Genomic DNA, 18,684 nt, shown 5'->3' with positions numbered 1-18,684 from the left:
ATATTGCTGATTATGGCTTACAGCTTAAGAAAACTCTAAAATCCTATCTCATAAAATTTTAATATTTCCTCAGACCAAGTTAAAAAAAAGAAAAGGGCTTTCACTCAAAATATTAATACAACAGTGTAATCATTGTGCATTAAAACTCACATCCCCCCTATGGTGTAAATTAAGTTATAGATGTTACTGATGGTTAACGGCATGTTGGACTTCATGCATCCATTAACACAGACTCATCATCATCATCATCATCTTCATCATCATCATCGGCGCCACAAAACCAACCAATTCTGCCCGGACCGCTGAGTTGAGGCGAACCAGCAGGGACACCCGGGGCTGTTTGTGTGTGTGTGTGTGTGTGCGTGTGTGTGCGCGTGTGTGTCTGGGCGCGCGTGCACATGCATGTGTCTCTCCCTGAGTCCTCTGAAGCAAAGGGAGGCCTGTTGTGATGCCGGCGATGGGTTCACTGCCCGCCGTGCTTTCGGACTGAAGGGCGTTGAGTGTGAAAGGAGGTTAGCAGGAGGAGTTGGAGATTAAGATAAATCACGGAAGTTGCGCTAATCTGGATTTGGTGCACTAATAACTGTAATAACTAAGTGGGTTTGATGCTTTATTCCCACTGGGGTAACTCATCAACCTGCTGGTTGATAATGTATATGTTTTATGGGTGTGTCAGTATTTGACACATTTATCAGATGTTTTCTATGAGTTTTCTGTCTGTTGGAAGCAGCCAGTGACCAATAACTGAGTCCAAGACAAATGTCCTGCAACGACAATCAAATGGGCCCTAATCTGATCTCAGCGTCCATGACTTAGTCCTGTATTCCTCTGCCTGATGAGATTAAAGGCTGTGTGCTGCTCTTCTATCAGAGTGGAGGATGAAACCAGATTTATTGGATCTGTCAAACCAAACGACAGACACCTCCATCCTTGAAGCCAAAACGTCACTGTTTAAACACACTTCAGATAAAATATTAATCTTGCAGCTTGCCAAAGCCCTATATCTTTCAGCGTGACATGATTTTCTATAAAGTACAAATAAAGTACTTTTCAGATAGCAGTATTTCATCTCCTTCCTCTCGAGTAAGAGTATTTCCAGGTGTGTTGATGTTGAATGTGTGTGATGAACTGAAGGATGCAGTGCGTCTTCGCCGACGTCCAGAACGAGCAGGCGAACGAGCTAACAGGCTAACGAGCTAACAGGCTAATGGGAGAATGAGCTAACAGGCTAACAAGCTAACGAGCTAACAGGCTAACGTGTTAACAAGCTAACAGACTAACAGGCGAAGGAGCTAACCAGCGCCGCCGCTCCCATAACGCGCACCAAAAAATAGGCAACTAAAAAATCATCATAGTTATAATAATTATAATGCCGATATTATTTCAGTCTAGAAATATTCGGCACCTTTTAGGCATGTATATCACAAAACAGGCAGAACAAAGGATATATGTAATTGCTCAAAAAAAGTTACGATGGTGCCCCCCCCCCTCAAAAAAACAACAAATACACATTCAACTTCCCAAGCCGTGGGTGCCCTTTCCTATCTCAGTGGCCTGACGAACTTTGACAGTAAAGGTGCGTTCCCCACCAAAAGCGACGCGATTTTTTCGCGCGACCGAATCCCATGAAAAGTCAACGTGCAGACGCGTGTGGCTGCGATAGACGCGGCATCTGTCCGGGCGGCGCGTTTGGGGCGACGCAGTGTGTATATGTTCCGCTCTCGTAGCGCTGGAAGCGGAAGTCTTTCAGACGTAACAGTTAACTTCATCGGTGAAAGTGACCGAGCTGTGTGAGCCTCCGGGTGATGTCATGAATAAATATATATATATATATGATATTAATGTTATGAACCCAAACACGAGGGCGTTAGATGTTCCGACGTGTGTGAGATGTCCTCAACAAGTATAAAGCAGAACTCGTGATTAGTTATTCCGTGGTGGATGAAGGAAATGATAACGGTCTTTACGGAGACGAGACACGGAGATAAAGGGCAGAAAAAAGGAATTTTGTGATTCTGCTTTTAAATTTGTATTTATGGATGACTATTTAATTTCTATGAAAATATTGCACATCCCAATACTTGTGTGTATGTATGTTTTGGCTGTTCTGTGTTTACAAAGGTTTTTTCTTTTTCGTTTTAAAGCAGTAACATGCATCATCCACATTAATGCAGAAAATCACTGACATGGAACATGTTAATGCACAGTGAGTGCTTTTACTTTTTTACTACTTTAAAGGACATTATACTGATAATACAACATAATAAAACATGTATAAATATGCACGACTTGTTCACTTTCCAGGATCAGATTTTGGGTTAAACCGAAACATCTAGATGTATTTTAACTAGGGCTGTGAAACGATTAAAATGTTTAATCGGATTAATCACAGGTTTTTGTGGATTAATCATGATTAATCACATATTACCGATATTCTCGGTATATTTTGTGAGAACATAGAGATTTATGACAAAAGACGGATATATACATTTATACATTCTTCTATACAATGGTGCTGCAACTCAGCAGTTATTTAGCAGTTTTCTTCCATATGGAACATTAATACATCTTCATCCTAAACAGAATGTTTAACCCTCCTGTTACCTTTCGGGTCAATTTGACCCCATTCAATGTTTAATGTCGGTGTTCTTTGGGGTCAATTTGACCCCAGGCTGTTTTTCACTGTGTCAAACATATCAGAAATATCAACTTTTTTATTTATTTAAAGGGCTATTTAGGTAGTCAACAAACAAACATAAAGTACCTCACACTTAAACTTGGGAAGCAATATTAATTCTAATAATTTTCTGGAGGTTTTAATTGCTGGGGTCGAATTGACCCCGAGGGTAAAATATGTTCGTAAATGTAAAGGTAACAGGAGGTTAAACAGAACATTTTTCTCTTGTTTGTCAACCATTAACTCCACCATGATACAATCTAAAGGTGGACAGATTGACAAGTGACTTTTTTTTTGCTCGGTCCCGATGCGCGCGCACGGAGCTCTGTGGCGCGCCAGACGGAAATCGATAAGTGTTAACGCAACGCGAAGAGACAGAAATGACATGCTGCTGTGGAGATACGATCAACAACAGACGTTTAGTTTAATAAAAGAACAAAGACGTGCTATAGAGAACATGTCAGGAGGGGGCGGGCCAATCTTTTTAATGTCATGCGATCTACCGACACTACGCCGCGATCGACTGGCAGGTCGCGATCGACGTGTTGAGACCCTGATCTACAGGAAGTAAAAGTCGTAACAAGGTTTCCGTAGGTGAACCTGCGGAAGGATCATTACCGATGAACAGACCGTCTGCATGAGAGCGGACAGAGTTCAGATTGAAGTGGTGGATTGGAAGCTCATTTTGCAAGTGACTTTTTTTTCGTCCCGACGACCAACAACAGACGGATTGGAAGCTCATTCTGCGCATGCGTTAAATGCGTTAAAAAACAACAACTAGTTAAACCTGTAATTGAATTAACTGAGTTAACGCGTTATTTTTCACAGCACTAATTTTAACCAATAAATCTGCTCACTAGGATGTAAGTAGTTCATGGCACAAAAAAAGCAGCACAGTGAACGTTGCTGACTTTGAAGTCATTAATTCTCTTTGACTCTTAAGTGTTCAATATCTAATGAAGATCTGGGAGAGCGGAGCAGGGAATAAATCCTAGATGCCTCTTTTATTTCAGTAACTTGACTGAGGTTGTTGATGGCGGCAGCGAGCAGCTCAGGCCTGGTGGCTCTTTGTATTCACAGCTCGGTGGTCTTCATTAAGACGATGACGAAGACCTTATTGCGGCCACCGATGTTCCCACGATCTGCTGGCACTCAAACGCACCGAGGCGCACGCTGTCGTCCCCACACACACACCGATTTACACACACACACACACACACACACACACACACACACACGCACACACACACACACACACACACAAGCCCCTCCGGAGGGGGAGTTATGTCACTCGTCAGTGCAATTGTGAAAGGTCTGGAAACTGAATTTAAGCAACTTAATGTAAAGAGAGAGAGAGAGAGAGAAAAAAAGAGAGAGAAGATGTACACTTTATTTTAGAGGTGGTTATTAAGCTTCTTGTCCACCCACTTCTCATTCTATTCTCTCTCTGGAGGCAGCTGATACCCAGCAGCAACATTGTTGGGCAACTCTGAAGGGCAATATCTCCACAGTTGTTTCTTCACCTTCGCCAGAAAACACAACAATTATAGTCGTTTCAGATTATAGTCGTTTCAGATTATGTTTTTTTCAGATTATTGTCGTTTCAGATTATATTCGTTTCAGATTATAGTTGTTTTAACCTGTTTTGAAGACACTCATTTTTTACTTATTTGTAATAACTTGAATTTCCTGAGATGTAATTTGGACCTCGCAGGTTTCAAATGACTTGAGACTGAATTTATTCTTAACTAAGGTTTTGAAGATTGTGATTTTGAAATTGATGATCACTTGAGGAACAGCATGTGGAACTTCCTGTTTAATTTATACAGACTTTATAATAAATACACACAAAACCAAAATATTCAACTATTATTTAGACAAAAGTCGAGATACTGTCGGCTGTAAAAATATTATTTTAAGACTCTGGTGTTCTGAATTACACGGGCGACTGGGGAAAACAATGTGTTGTATTACACGCATACACAAACACACACACACACACACACACAGTGGAGGAGTTCCTCTGAGCTATTTATAGAAGCTGCCCTAATTTCCCCACCTACTATAAATAAACTCACATACACCGATTTCATTCATATCTGCATGTGTGTTTATGAAGCTGCCTGTTAGTTAGTAGTGTGTATTTGTGAAGTGGCCAAAGGTCAGAGGTCACAGCTGGACTGAAAGGTTCATCTCAGTCAAGAGGAAGAGAAAATAAAAGGCAGAGAAAATGTTTTTTATTGCAAAGGAGTTTTTTTTTATAGCTCAAACAGGAAGGAAATATGACCATACACAAAGATGTAGTTAATGTATTATTCATATGGCATTTATAATATTAATCGGGGGATGTGCGCCCATTCTAGTTTAATTGGCACTATTAAAGTGTGTGCGTTACCGATTAATTCTTGTGATGAATGTTTCCCAGATTGCCGGCTTTCATTCACATCTCCCCACCGGCAGCTTTGATGTGCAGCAAGCAGACGCTGCCGCTTTCTACACTTTGTATTCAGGAGATTTGTCACTTGTAAACTGTTGGGCTGTAATTTAGGAAAAGTAATTTGATTTTTGAAGAATATGTGGCTTCATTATTTTTTTATGTTTAACCACCTAAATTATATAGAGACTGTCAATCAATCAAACTTTATTCCAGTAGCACCTGTCATACAGGTTAGTGCTTTGCAGATGACTGACCACCACAGAAAAGACTAAAACAATTCACCCAGTTAACAATTCAAATATTTGAGATTTAATTGAATAGAATAGTAAAACAAAAATACAAAAAAATATATAAAAAAGAATACAATTATCCAACGTATACAATAAAATAACAGTAAAAAAATATATATATTTTCAACTTATTTTTTATCAAAAACATTCTTTTTAAAAATGCATGTAAAACATAAATATTAGGGCTGTGAAACTATTACAATTTTTAATCAGGTTAATCACATATATACACTTACAGGGCTCTCAAGACAGGCAAGAGCTCCGAGAAGAGTTGTTGACGTGGGGGGGGGGGGGGGGGGGGGTGCTAGTGACTTTTCTTTCTATCCGAGCTCTGCGGCGCGCGAGACGGAGATCGGAGTCGTGTTTTACGCGACACGTAGAGACAGAATGACATGCTGCTGGTTCGAGACGACCAACAACAGACGGATTGGAAGCTCATTCTGCGCATGCGTTAAATGCGTAAAAAAACAAAACTAATTAATCCTGTAATTTATTTAACTGAGTTAACGCGTTATTTTTCACAGCACTAATAAATATATATATAATTAATAATGTATACATTATATGATATTACAAGATACCTGAACACATTTTCTATAAACAGACCTTTATCAAAGGTGTAGCTAAATAGGTAGCTTTTCAAGTAAGTGAAATATATTGAATGTAATATAAACGAACGGACAACCAATGTAAGAACTTCAAAACAGCCGTAATGTGTTCTCTCTTTCTCGTCCATGCTTTCAGATCGGAGTCAAAGTCACACCAAGACTTCCTGCTTGTTGGTTTTGGGTTTGTCCGAGGGAACCAATTTCTATCTCTGAGTTTTAGAACTCATACGTAAAAAATTTAATGTTATCCTGGTTGAGCTGTAAAACGTGGTGTGACATCCGGGCATAAAGTGTCTAAAATACGGCCGCATTAAGGTGTGTGTCATCTGCGTAACTTTGGAAAGAGATGTGGTGTCTCCTGATGACATCATCGAAGGGTAACGTAAATCGAAGAGAAGGGGCCCTAGAATCGAACCTTGGGGAACTCCACATGCAGTATTGACTCAACTAAAAGTCCTGAATTTTAAATGTTCAAGGACCCTCTCATATAATTAGTCATATACAATGTGTTAGGAATATAGTTAATCCTAAAGTACTTACTTTTTCATCTGATAAATCTGAAGAAAATCTGCTTATCTCTCTCTCTCTCTCACTCTCTCTCCAGGTGAATCATTTATAAATCACATAATCGCTGCACTCACACACACACACACACACACACAGTACAGCATAGCTATTTGTAGCGGCTATTATAGTTTGTGCGGCTTCTATAAATAGCCAAGAGGGACTTTATAGTATGTGTGTGTGTGTGTGTGAGAGAGAGACCTGCCTGGCGTTTTAACCAAACAGATGGCAGTGTGTCCCAAGGTCATGAACAGGGAGGAAAGGAGGGAAGGAAAGTGGGCATTGGATGCAGCCAAAGGGAAAATGGAGACGTTTAAAACAAAGCAAAGAAGAAGTGGTGGGGAAAAAAAGATGGATGATTTATGTGCCTCAGGAAGGAGTGGAAGAGGAAGACTAAAATAGGGTGAGTGAATAGAGAGGAGGTGAACCAAGACACAATCTATTCTCAATAATAGACTTGAGGCATTATTCTGTCAATTCGGGTAACTCTTCTACATTTGGTCTCAATCAAAGGTCACCTTTACTTGTTTACATATTGCAGGCTGAATAATCTATGAGCAGTTCCTGTTTGCAATGTTCTCATTATGGATGTGTCTTAAACACATGGAGATTCTCAAGGAAGTTCTGGAGCATCGTTTTCTATAATTTAGAAGTAGATTTATGGACAATTATATGCGCATTAAAATCAATAAAACCCTCATAAAGTCACCCTGAATGATCCAATCACAGGCGTTAGACTTCTTGAAACATCTAACTTATAAATCTGTACATTCATCAGAAAGACTTTAGCTTTGAAGAAACATGTTGTGGTTCAACACGGATTCTTTTGTTGCTGTTGTTGTTGTTGTTGTTGTTGAAGAAGCCACTGTAATAGCTTCCTTTCAGTGTCTCCATTATTCTCCTCCGCTCTTCCTCCTACACAGACTTCTATCTTTGATTTATTTCGATGCTCATATTTTTCACTTGACAGCCTTTTAGACCTTCAGAGAACATTTATGTGGTAACAAATGGTCTTACCAGTGTTACTGTGGAGACTCGGTTCCTCTAGTGTATGTTTTTCAATGCAGTTTTTAATTTAGGCATTCTCACATCCACAGTTAAGAAATAAAAGTTCATTTGAAAATTGAAGTTCCTCTGGTGTATTATTCGTACTCAGAGATCAATGAGCATCGAGATGAGATTGTTTAATAATGATGATATGCATTAATAAATATCTAAAGTAAAACACTTTTCCTTTTTTTGTCCAAGTATTTTGTAAATATGTATTTTCATTTCATATTTAGATTTTATTAATCATTTGTTTCTGTAAAGAATTTTTCAGTTTAAAAGCGTTTTTTATCATTGGCAGCTGAGAGAAATACTGGAAGCACACACACATGCACACGCACATGCACACGCACACACACACAGAGAGAACCTTGATATTAAAATAAAAGCTGGTTTCCTAAATGTGTAGAAGCGGAAACAAAAGCGTCAGATAAATGATGACGAACCTTGATACATGAGAAATAAAATATGAAGTTGTCATGTGTCAGCCAGCATAGAGGTGAGTGCAGGTGTGTGTGTGTGTGTGTGTGTGTGTGTTTGTTTTGTGATGTTTGACCTTGACTCCACAGTTGTTATGCTCAATCCTCAGCTCCTGTGCCCTTGGCAATGTGGTTGTCACGGCAACCGTGGCAGCTAGCAGACTCATTGGCTGGCAGGTTGAGGAGAGAGAAGCGATGTCGAAGGGTGCAGACAGCATCCCTGGGATCAATGTGTGGCTGACACACCTGTTCTATTTCTGTTAACTTATTATTATTCTGCTGTTGCTTCCTTCACAGTCTCTCCAGGAACACCTTTCCTGACAAGCACACACACACACACACACACACACACACACACACACACACACACACACACACACACACACACACAAGCAGTTGATAATGATGCCATTAAGCAGTGAGCGTATTTATAGAAGTCTCGTTGTAAAAGAGAACACACTCTGACCCTCAAGGAGATAAAGAGGAAGATTTTCTATTTGTATCTTGTTTATTTATACACACGTCATATCGAAATATATAAAAGATGTTGATGCTGTCAAAAGGAACACAATATATAATAATATAACACATATTGACATATTTGTACTAGCATTTTAGTGGCATCTACAGGACTTTTACTTGATTAAATGTGGCTTCTTTTAGAGCTTGTGTGTGACTGTGACCTGTCATCCCTTCACTCCTCCCCCCCCCCCCCTCCCCCCGACAGCATGGCGTTGCACCCGGAGCGCTCCCTGGTGGCGACGGGTCAGGTGGGGAAGGATCCCTACGTGTGTGTGTGGGACTCCTTCACTGTCCAGACCGTCTCTCTGCTCCGGGACGGACACACACACGGCATCGCCTGCCTCGCATTCAGCGCTGACGGACAGGTGAAACACACACACGCACACAAACACACACACACACACACACACACACAGATACGCACACACGTTTCATGTTTTAGGTGGCAGAGTTCATGCGCGCGCATTCTTGACACACACAATCACACACGATTTATGATCCATAAACTAATTCAACCTGCTGACTGCTGTGGCTGTGTGTGTGTGTGTGTGAGTGTGTGAGCATATGAGCGTGTGTGCATGTGTGAGAGTGTGTGTGAGTGTGTGTGTCAGTGTGTGACTATGTGTGCGTGTGAGTGTGTGTGAGTGTGCAAGTGTGCATGTGTGTGTGTGTGCGTGTCCATCACATGTTTTTTGTCGTTAAAGGACACCCGTATATCAACCTAAAGGTCACAGAAGAATTGTGTTATGGACACACACACACACACACACACACACACACAGTGAAAGCAGGACAAAAGAAGGGGAGGACAGGAAGAAAAGGAGTGATAATGAAGGACAAAGCGATGATGATGATGATGATGATCATGATGATGATGAATGTTACACAATTTCTTAAATTCACCTTTCAAAGGCCCTTGCATATGACACATACCCATGTGTGTTAAACATCAACAATCGCAAAACAATCTCATCTCTCTATATAATGAAGCACAATTGTTCTCAGGCACAACTTTTAAGAGATAATTTGGCCCTAAAGCTGAAAATTGAATTGGAAGAGGAAACCCGACTGATTCATCCAGTCGTTAAAATTTATTTAAAATAAACATTTTAAAAGCAGAAACAGTGTGAAACACGAGGGCGCGGGCGTCGACTCCAGAGGGTTAAGAAAGAGGCAAAGTGTTGGATGCAGGTTTAGTGTGTGCAGTACAGTCGCCTGCTGGTGGATTTAAACCGTGTGTGGCTCCATCTTCATCATCATCATCATCTGCTCCCACTGACTCTCCACTGTGACTCAAACATACTATAAGAGTTCGCAGCAGCTGCGCGACGGGTTCAATGTCATCCGGAGAGTTCGCTTGTCTCCAGGCGATCAATTAGTTTTCAGGTTTTGTCTCCGGTGAAAGTGAGGCAGCTCGGTGTGTCGTCAGAGAGCAATATCTAAAACGAATCGTCTGTGGGCGGCGCTCTGAGTAGAGGAACAATCTCTCAGCGCTTCAGTCTCACAGACACACGCCAGGTTTTAGTGTCGCTCTGAGCGAGTGCTTTACACATCTACCTCGGCCACGGGAGGCAGCTGTTCATTTCCTGTTGCACAGTGTGTTCCCCCAGTGCAGGTTAGCTTTCTTTATAGTTTGTTTTATAGTCTTTGTTGTTGTTGAATTGCGTTGTGGAAATAGTTTGTGTAAGCATAAAGTAACAGCCTCTTTCCGAGTTGCTTTTGACCGTTGTTACAGCTTCCGGGCCGTTACCCGTGGGTTTCCCCCAAAAGCTCCAAGGATCAGCCACAAACACAGAGGTTCCAATCGATAACGTATTTTATTTTAACACACAGCAGACCACAAGACTGCACCTCTGCTCACTCTCCTCTCCCAAACTCCATCTCTGCTGCCCTTTTATATGAGCAGCATCGGCTGCTGACTGATTACCAACCAGCCAGCAGCCTTTGGCCAAATTGCAGACAGCTGCCACAACCGTCAAGACATAACTCTTAATAATTCTTTGTCATTGTGAGTTTAGCTCTGTCAGCTAAATTCCCGGCTTGTAGATCTTATCTGGCCAAAGGCCTTGTTGACTATTTTGTTTCTGCTCATATTCACAATAAAATAAGTACAAACGAGACTCTAGCAACCGAAGTGTTGAAGCCAGGTGACGATGTTGTAGAGCACGGGTGTCAAACACAAGGCCCGCGGGCCAAATCCGGTCTGCTGCATCATTTTATGTGGCCCCCGACGGCTTGAAATATGTATAATCGCCTTTTTCAAAAATAAATTAAAAATAAATATCCTATGCTTTTATTTTGAAGGTTTTAAATTAAATGGATTAATATTATAATCTAATTTTTTTTTCTTATGTATAATATTTCTACACTCAAATAAACAATAATCAAATGCAAAGAGAGTTATTTAACAATATGTTCAGGAGTGTTTTATGCAACCGGCCCTTTGAGGGCAGCCATGAAGCTGATGGGGCCCACAGTGAGAATGAGTTCAACACCAATGTAGAGAAAAAATGGTCGAAAAAAGAATATCCTCCAAATAAATAAATAAAGCATATTTAAAATGTTTGCTGAGGAAGAAAACAATTGAAACTCATGGCTGCCGGGTGTTTTATCGTCTGTGGTTCTGATATATTTTATTTTTCTTCTGACTAACGGTTAAAAAAATACATCAAGCAAAATTAGAGAATGTTGTTGTGTCGGCGTTTTTTGACTCTGGCTGAGTCTTTGGTCACGATGACTTAACAACTGTGAGTAAATTAGAGTAAACGGCGAATCAATAAAATCATCATAAATCCAGCTGAATAATTAATTAAGTGCTCAGACTTCTGTGCAGCTGATTTATAATTAAGTTGTGCAGAGTCTTGAGGACTTTGAATGATGCTGTCTGTCTGCATAATGCTGCTGCACTTCAAATTAAATGTAATTCCGAGCCATTAATGGTCCAACGTTGTCTTCACATGAGAAAAGAAAAGCAGAGGATTCTGTCAACTTGATAATGTTCATCATCATCAGACAATATGTTATTTAAATGCTCTGTCTCTCTCTCTCTCTCTCTCTCCTCTGCAGCGGTTAGCCTCGGTCGGCCTGGATGCCAAAAACACATTGTGTATCTGGGAGTGGAAAAGAGGGAAGATCCTGGCTACAGCCACCGGACACTCAGACAGGGTGTGTGTGTGTGTGTGTGTGTGTGTGTATGTATGTGTGTGTGTGTGTGTTACGTAGACTGTTAACATGTATTAACATCTCCTCTGACTCCAGATCTTCGATGTCAGCTGGGATCCAGTTCAACAGAACCGCCTGGTGAGCTGTGGAGTTAAACACATCAAGGTAACACACACACACAACTACACACACACGCACACGCACAGACACACACACACACACATGCACAGACACACACACACACACACAACACACCCAGCACTGTTACTTATTGCTCTCTGTAAAGGTCTCTCTCTCTCTCTCTCTCTCTCTCTCCCTCCCTCTCTCTCTCTCTCTCTCTCTGTAGTTCTGGTCTCTGTGTGGGAACGCTCTCACTCCAAAGAGGGGGATTTTTGGGAAGACGGGCGACCTGCAGACCATCCTGTGCGTGGCGTCCGCTAAAGATGACCTGACGTACTCCGGTGCGCTCAACGGGGACATCTACGTCTGGAAGCTCCTCAACCTGACGCGAACAGTTCAGGCGGCACACGGGGTGAGCGACCTTTGACCTCCATTTTAAAGTTGCCAGCTGAGATCTACTCGTTTACAAAAACACATAGGAAAGCATTGCTGTAATTCAATTTCAATTCAATACAACAGAATATATTCCAGATGTTTAATTTGTAATGCAGTAAAATCGATAAGAAAATAGCAACTTTGTTCGCCTGAACTGGCATTGATTATTGTAAATATATTTGGGATTTCTAACTCATTGTTAGGCTCTTTACTTTTTATGTTTGAAGTTTCAAGTTTGATCTTATCTTCGTCCGACAGGGACCGGTGTAACTAACCAAACGTTCTACCGTGAACCGGTACACTGGTTATACATACATTTAGTGTGAATTGGCTATAAAAAGGAAGAAAAATGTTAATATATTGATTTGCTTAGTTCATGAATGCAGATACCATTTATTATTTAAACATTATTTCATTTATATCAACGATCGAAAGCTTTGATCCAGAAATCCAAATGTCCTGTACCATCAACGACCCAAATATGTGTGTGTGTGTGTGTGTGTGTGTGTGTGTGTGTGGATGCGCGTGCAGGCTGGTATCTTCAGCATGTATTTCTGCGAGGAGGGTTTTGCAACCGGGGGCAGAGACGGCTGCATCCGACTGTGGGACGCCGACTTCAAGCCGATCACCAAGATCGACCTCCGAGAGGCCGAGCAGGGTTATAAAGGTACGAACGTCCGTCTACCTGCTGGAGACTGCAAGTAAATACCAGGTGGAGGTGGACGGGCAGCCTCGACTAGCCGTTATATCTGCGTGAAACCTTTATACCTCGACACCTCGACTGGCTATTTACACCTTTCCATCAAACCTAATTTGAGTTGAATAAACCCACCGACGTTAAATATCGCTTCATCTCCTTTTCTAAAAGGCAGATTTTTTTACCCATCGTCCTCCTCGCCGGAGAAGAATAGAGAGCGAGAGAAAAAGGTCACTTCTGTAATCGAAGACTCTTTTGTCAGTTGAAGGTTGCGACGCTTCAGTCTCCTGGAGGTTGAGGCTCGGATATCCTCCACTTCAATCTTTTTCTTTTCCTCATAAAGACGTTTATGATGTTCAGATGTTAAGTTACGTCTTTGTTTTTTAGACAGAAACGACCTGATTCTCTGTCTTTGAGGAGTTTTCAGGAGAGCAGGGGCAAACAAAAGTTTGTGGTGAACGTCTGAACTCCTTAATGACGACAATAGAGATGCTATTATTTTTAGGAGAAGCTGCGGGGGTGCACCTTTAAACAACAAAAGTAAGTTACATTTTCTGGTTGTAAAGCTATAAAGCGATTCATGTGGCTGTGTTCTTTAGCTCATATCACAGTGGTGCTTTAGTACAGAAGGATCCTTTAAAGATATTTAGGATCTGTGTGAAGTCCTCTTGCTTTCTAACATCTTATTTTTTCCGATAGCACGGAGCTACATGTCGCTCGTTCCGGAAACTTTCTGAGTGGCCGACTCCTGACAAAATTATGATTATGATATTTTAATGATTATTTTAGTTGCTGTTTAAGTTGTGTTGAAATGGCTTACTGATTCTTATAGCCCAAGTTGTGTTCTTTAATTTGATGTACAACATGAATATATCTGCTCATGTTTATTATAGTGTTTTAGCAGTGGCGGGCCGTGGGCCTGGGGCCTGGGCCTTCAGTGAGGTCCTACACAGTCCCACCCAAATTAATCCACCTCTTATTACTATCATTATGATGCCATGGCTCTAGACCAGGGCTGCTCAATACGTCGATCGCGACCTACCGGTCGATCGCGGCGTAGTATTGGTAGATCGCATGACATTAAAAAAAATTGGCCCGCCCCCGTCATTTTCTCTATAGCACGTCTTTGTTCATTTATTAAACTAAACAGCCGTCTGATGTTGATCGTATCTACACAACAGCATGTCATTTCTCTCGGCTCTCCGTCTCGCGCGCTGCAGAATGCGCGCATCGGGACGGAGAAAAAGAAGAAAAAAAGTCCTCCTTACGATGTCTAACTTTTCTTGAAAAGTTCGTCTTGAGAAAGGCGTTAAAAGTATATGCTCGACCAAATCGACATCTTCTCCTCCTTCCGCCATTGTGGGTTGAAAAAACAGCTTTGTAGTCTGCGAATTAATTCCTTTATCAAATTCAGTTTCCTAGTTCTGAGGTTCTGCATATACCTGCCCATAGACCCCGCCTCTCAATATTGGTAATCCAATCAAAAGACGTGCACGCCCTCCGCCTGCTATCTGGCTCCTGGCCTACAGGAGCCAACTCTAAAGCTGATTGGTTGACACAACATTGTCATTCCCATTCACTTGAAGCTACCAGCGCCCGCAATCTTGATTCTGAAGGCCTAAGGGCAGATTTTAGCCCCCTGGCAACACACGATGGCTGAATATGATTGGATAAAAGATCTAACATAAAGACCAGCCCTCCAAATCTCAACCTGGGGCTGGCAGCAGCACAACCAAGAGGAACGCTATGAAATTAAGAGAATAACTCTTACTCTGGGAAATAATTGAATACATATTTGTGGGGAAATATATTTAGAAAAAAATATATATTCTGATGATGTTTAGGCCAGCAGAGAAGGCCTTGCTGGCCCTAACGGCCCGTCACTGTGTTTTAGACAGTTTAAAGGGTTAAGCCCCCCAAACCTCCTTTTATGTCTCCTCCTTTGGGAAGATTTCTCAGGAGAAAGATTGAACATAAAATGCGAGAGGGAACGAGGTAAAAGTTTAGTCTTCTCTTTTCTGGAGAAGGTGGAAGTTTAGCTAAAGGGCTTTTAAAAAGGTTAATGGCTCCTGGTTTATCAAGGGTGGAGGACAGAAAAGTTTTTTTTAAGTCTTTATTTTTGCTCTCTGAAGGTATGAACATATTAAAATCTGGAGGACAAGGTTCCTCTTGTCATCAGGAAAAGTCTGATAACTATTTGAAGGATTGCCATCATTGTTTTTACAGATATTCATGATTCCCAGAGAATCAATCAATCTGACCTTGATGAAAGGTCATGTGATTAAACCATCAGAATTAGATGAAAATCCGGTGTATTGCGAAGCAGAGGAATTTGCTTTGGTGTAATAAACAACAGGAAACATAACAAGAGAAAATGTAATAAAAAAATGTTGAATAAAATGAAAAGAAAAAGGTGATAGTAAAAATATGTAATGCATCTAGATTAAAATGAAACAGCGTTGCAGTTTTTAAGAGAGGAAATGTGGAAAGGTTTATTAATGTACGAGTATAAAAATAAAGCAAATGTGTTCATAATATTCCAAGAATCCATGAGAACATCTTTTATTTCAGACTAAAAACCTACTTTGGTTGTGATTAATGTCTGTAATAATAATCTGAAGAAAAAACAAACAGATTATTACATATTTTTGAGGAAAGTTAGAAAATAGGCAGCTCACATGAAGATATGTATGTCCGCTGCCTCTGCTTCGGTCTCCATGATGATGACTGATAGTGTGTAATTACTTTAAATTGCTTCATAAATAATATGAATTTCCCCATAGTTTTCTTCCAAGTCCCTTCCTGTAAAAGGTTAATTCAGAAGACTAATATCTAAACTCCTCTTCTGCAGCCATGAGGGCCAATAAAAAAGAGCCACGTGAGAATACACACCTGTATTCAAGGCCGACAGGAAATACATCATTTGTAACCGACGTTTCAGAGGATGAGAGTAAACATTAAACAGCTCAGTAAGGAGAAACATAGTGTTCAGAGAAGGCGTCAAAATTAAACGAAAGCAAGATATATGATATTTATTTCTCCCACGTTTCTTTCCTCTGGGTCGTCGAGCAGTAATTTGTCGCGGTGACGTTTTCCTCTCTGTTGCCTTTAGGCAGCGACTCACACTCCTGGGATGAAACTTCAGAAATACTGAGAGAACTCTCACGGTGCGAGTCCTACGATTTACGCCGTAAACTCGTATCAGGTTGCTTTGGCTGGGGATCTGCAGGGAGGAGGTTTATTTAACAAAGTTACTGGCAGCCTCACACGGCGGTTCAATGCCCGCCAGCGACAGACAGCAGGCGTTGTGGATGCTGTGGAACAGGAGTGTGATGGAGAGGTTAGAGAATACAGAGAAAGAAGAAGAAAAAGTGTCTGTGACTTCCTCTGGCCTGGACTCAGAAGGGGAAACGTCTTTCCCTTTCTTCGTTGTAGATTCCTACTGTAGATGTGATAATAAAGTACTTTTATTTTCCTTTTGAATGAGGAAACAAGTACAACGTATCCTTCAAGATGTGCCAGAGTAGAGAGAGAAAAGTCAAATATATTCTCAATGAAGAGTTTAGAATGTGGAGGTTTTGTTATTAATTAAATGACCCAACAGCTGAACGACTGGCTCAATTAGTCCATATGTGCTGCTTTTCCTTTTAATCATGTTAATAGTTGCAATGCATTAGTACACACAGACAATATGGGTAAAATAAGGTGCCACCTGGAACCGAAAATGGTTCTTTAAAGTGACGCCCTAGAAGAACAATTTTTGGTTCTACAAAGAACCATCCAAACCAGGGTTCTCTAAAGAACCATTTCCTTAAATAGTTCTTCAAAGAACCTATAAAGGTGTCTCAAAGAACCTTAAAAAATGGTTCTTTGGGAGACCGGTGTAGTTCTTTAAAAGTCTAACGTTAGCCTTTGACTTGTGCCGATGACTGGTCTTAACGGGTATTCCTCCTCCTCCTCCTCCTCCTCCTCCTCCTCCTCCTCCAGCACTGTCTATTCGCAGCGTCTGCTGGCGAGCAGACCGAATCCTGGCGGGAACACAAGACAGCGAGATCTTTGAGGTGAGACAAACAAGAGGGAACATAAAGACAGCTCCACGTCGTTCCTCTCCTGCAGAGATGCTTTTATTTTGGTGAGCTAAACGCTGGATCCTCATTGGCTAACCTAACTGCAACGTGTGATGTACGGTAATGCATTCGAGATCAACTAAAACCAAACCAAGTGAACCAAGCAATGAAGTTTCCCCTTTAATCACTTTTATTGCCCTCCTTGTGTATTTATAAGTCCATAAGGCCGTAATAAAAGATAATGACAAGGCTTTGCAGAAGTGAGTTTTATTTTTTGCCCTGTGAGCATTCACAGTAATGAGGTTAACAATGAAATCAGACAATATACAGGCAATTTAGTACAAGTCCTGTGTGTTCAACACTTTAATTGTAATGTGTTATGACTCTGTAATGATTCCTTCTGGTCACATGACATCTATTGTCCATCCTGGAGAGGGATCCTCCTCTGTTGCTCTCCTGAAGGTTTCTTCACTTTTTTCAAATTTGTAATTTGTGATAATGGGCTGTATAAAATAAACTGAATTGAATTGAGATCAATGCTGCAGTTGGTTAAGATCCCAATTAAATGACTATATATACCGCTGGGTTATTTAATATATAATAATGCAATAAGTTGATGAACATTGATTAATGCATTAATAATTTGAGCTGTACTTGTATACACTGTTATGTAAACATCATATTGTAAAGACTCTTCATATGTGAATACATCTTAATTTATAAAGTTAAGTGTTGGAGTTGGACAGCGACACACCACCTGGACGGTACTCACTGAAAGAAATAGAGGTAGACTTCTACGTTACATCTATAAGCGTTTTATTCAGAAATCAGGATGCAAGTAGACATCATGCATGGACCCCCCTCCGGCTGGTACCTAGAGTATTCAGACCAGAGAGAGGCGCCTTAACAGAGGGCGCGACGGTTTAAATAGCCATCAAGGCCAGTTCTGATTGGCCCAGCGAAGAGAAGGCGGTGTCTTCTCATTGGTTCTTCGTCTCTCTGCCTCCATCGCTGTCGCTCATTCATTGGTTCTTCGTGGCCCGCCAATGAGAGCATATGTTGTGAAAAAGAGTGTGGGAAGAAAGATGGAATTCACATGTAGCTTCCTTTGTCTGAGCTGGGGAGTTTCCTAAGATAATCTTATCTCTTCCGAGGTGGGATGCGCTGGAGGTCGTTTGTCAAAAGGGGCCCTTCACGTGTGTGTGTGTGTGGGTCGGAGAAAGGCCATGTGTGTTTGTGGGTCAGTGAGTGGCCATTGAGGGGCCCCAAGTGTCTAAAGGAGAATAATGCCCACATCTGGACCCTTCCTTATCTATCGGTCCGGTGAGGTAAATGTCTCTGTTGCCTTCCCCTGATCTGAGAGTATAGAGAGCTCTTTGTATGTGATCACCTCCGGAATGTGTGGATGCGGAGGAGGGTGGCTCACAAAACCTCACCAAGTGTCACTGTTATCTTTCTTTAGATCAGTCAGGCGCCAGAGTGCTCTGCCGGAGATTTTAACTTCCATTCAGTGTTTTCCATCTTACACATAATATTTATGCAAACAATACTAGGCTGTGCTAAGCTAAAATATATATTC

General features: G+C 41.2%; 1 protein-coding gene across 4 annotated transcripts in view; it reads left to right on the top strand.

Moving 5' to 3' along the window:
- LOC130207228 (echinoderm microtubule-associated protein-like 6) overlaps positions 1-18,684 on the top strand; it is a 74,149-nt gene that overhangs the window by 23,672 nt on the left and 31,793 nt on the right. For 3 of the 4 annotated variants that reach the window (XM_056435729.1, XM_056435731.1, XM_056435728.1), the window contains exons 3-8: positions 8,830-8,989; positions 11,691-11,789; positions 11,883-11,951; positions 12,133-12,318; positions 12,873-13,008; positions 17,026-17,099. In XM_056435729.1, coding sequence (XP_056291704.1) covers positions 8,830-8,989; positions 11,691-11,789; positions 11,883-11,951; positions 12,133-12,318; positions 12,873-13,008; positions 17,026-17,099 — 724 coding nt within the window. Of the gene's footprint in view, positions 1-6,899; positions 6,980-8,829; positions 8,990-11,690; positions 11,790-11,882; positions 11,952-12,132; positions 12,319-12,872; positions 13,009-17,025; positions 17,100-18,684 lie in introns of those variants that run through there. The other variant, XM_056435732.1, reaches the window with a different exon arrangement.

Source organism: Pseudoliparis swirei, chromosome 17, assembly GCF_029220125.1.
Source record: "Pseudoliparis swirei isolate HS2019 ecotype Mariana Trench chromosome 17, NWPU_hadal_v1, whole genome shotgun sequence".
In the NCBI taxonomy this organism is placed as follows: domain Eukaryota; kingdom Metazoa; phylum Chordata; class Actinopteri; order Perciformes; family Liparidae; genus Pseudoliparis; species Pseudoliparis swirei.
Note: the sequence above shows the minus strand (reverse complement) of the source record. Positions and strands in the feature narration are given on the sequence as shown.